At 45.0% G+C, this 1,108-nt stretch overlaps 1 protein-coding gene across 1 annotated transcript in view; it reads left to right on the top strand.

Moving 5' to 3' along the window:
* Window positions 1–1,108, top strand: part of LOC101860550 (condensin complex subunit 1) — a gene marked incomplete at both ends in the record, with an annotated part of 38,508 nt that overhangs the window by 19,276 nt on the left and 18,124 nt on the right. The window contains 1 exon segment of the mRNA XM_035973616.1: window positions 616–748. Within this exon segment, the coding sequence (XP_035829509.1) occupies window positions 616–748 (133 nt within the window).

The following is a 1,108-nucleotide window of genomic DNA, read 5'->3' as shown; positions in this document are numbered from 1 at the left end:
TAGCAAGCATCTGAGTAACATTTCTCATCTTCTACACTTACCTGACTTTGCTATCTAAGTAACACTCCTCATCTTCTACACTTACCTGACTTTGCTATCTAAGTCACACTCCTCATCTTCAACACTTATATGACTTTGCTATCTAAGTCACACTCCTCATCTTCTACACTTATATGACTTTGCTATCTAAGTCACACTCCTCATCTTCAACACTTATATGACTTTGCTATCTAAGTCACACTCCTCATCTTCTACACTTACATGACTATTTGTGTTGCAAGTGCCTTAAAACTCTTACTACAATTACATCATCAACCTTCTATTGGACCTGATTGTTCTGTTGGTCTGCTCAGTCTTGCCTTAAGTTGTGAGTGATGGAAACTTGTGCTGGTCTTGCCTTAGCTAAACCTAAAACGTTGGTGGTTGGTGGGTGCTCTGGTGTGGTTTGCTCCTTCTTTCCTATCAAACATCTATCATCCTGATCTCTCCATGTTTTTGTGTTTGTTACTCTCTTGTAGCACCTCTAATCTTCGGCACTTATATGTCCTTATTGTTTTGCAAGTGCTGTAAAACTCTCAAAAAAAGAAACCACTAAGCGTACAACCCGATCCTCAGGGCGGAGCCAGAGATTGTGAAGAGTAACATCGACGTCCTGGTACAGGAGGGGCTGGGGGAGAGGGCGGAGAGGGACTATCTCCTGGCTCAGGGGGTGTGTCAGGCCTTGATGACCCTGGCTGCTAAACCCAAGGTATGTGTGTGTATCTGTATGTGTGTGTGTGTGTGTGTATGTATGTGTGTGTACATGAGGGCCAGAGGGCAGAGAGAGACTATCTTCTGGCACAGGAGGTCTGTCTGGGATTGTGTGTGTGGGGGGGTTGTGTGTGTGGAGGGGGAGGGGGGATGTGTGAGGGCCAGAGGGTGGAGAAATGTGTTCCAAGTGCCGTAAAACTCTTACTAAAACTACAACTAGAAGAAGGGTTGTTGGTGAAATGGTATGGGTTTAACGCCCCTATCAACAAGGGTTGTTGGTGAAATGGTATGGGTTTAACGCCCCTATCAACAAGGGTTGTTGGTGAAATGGTATGGGTTTAACGCCCCTATCAACAAG

Source organism: Aplysia californica, unplaced genomic scaffold, assembly GCF_000002075.1.
Source record: "Aplysia californica isolate F4 #8 unplaced genomic scaffold, AplCal3.0 scaffold01533, whole genome shotgun sequence".
Taxonomy (NCBI): Eukaryota; Metazoa; Mollusca; class Gastropoda; order Aplysiida; family Aplysiidae; genus Aplysia; species Aplysia californica.
The sequence above is the reverse complement of the archived record's forward strand: the minus strand, read 5'-3'. Positions and strand labels throughout refer to the sequence as shown.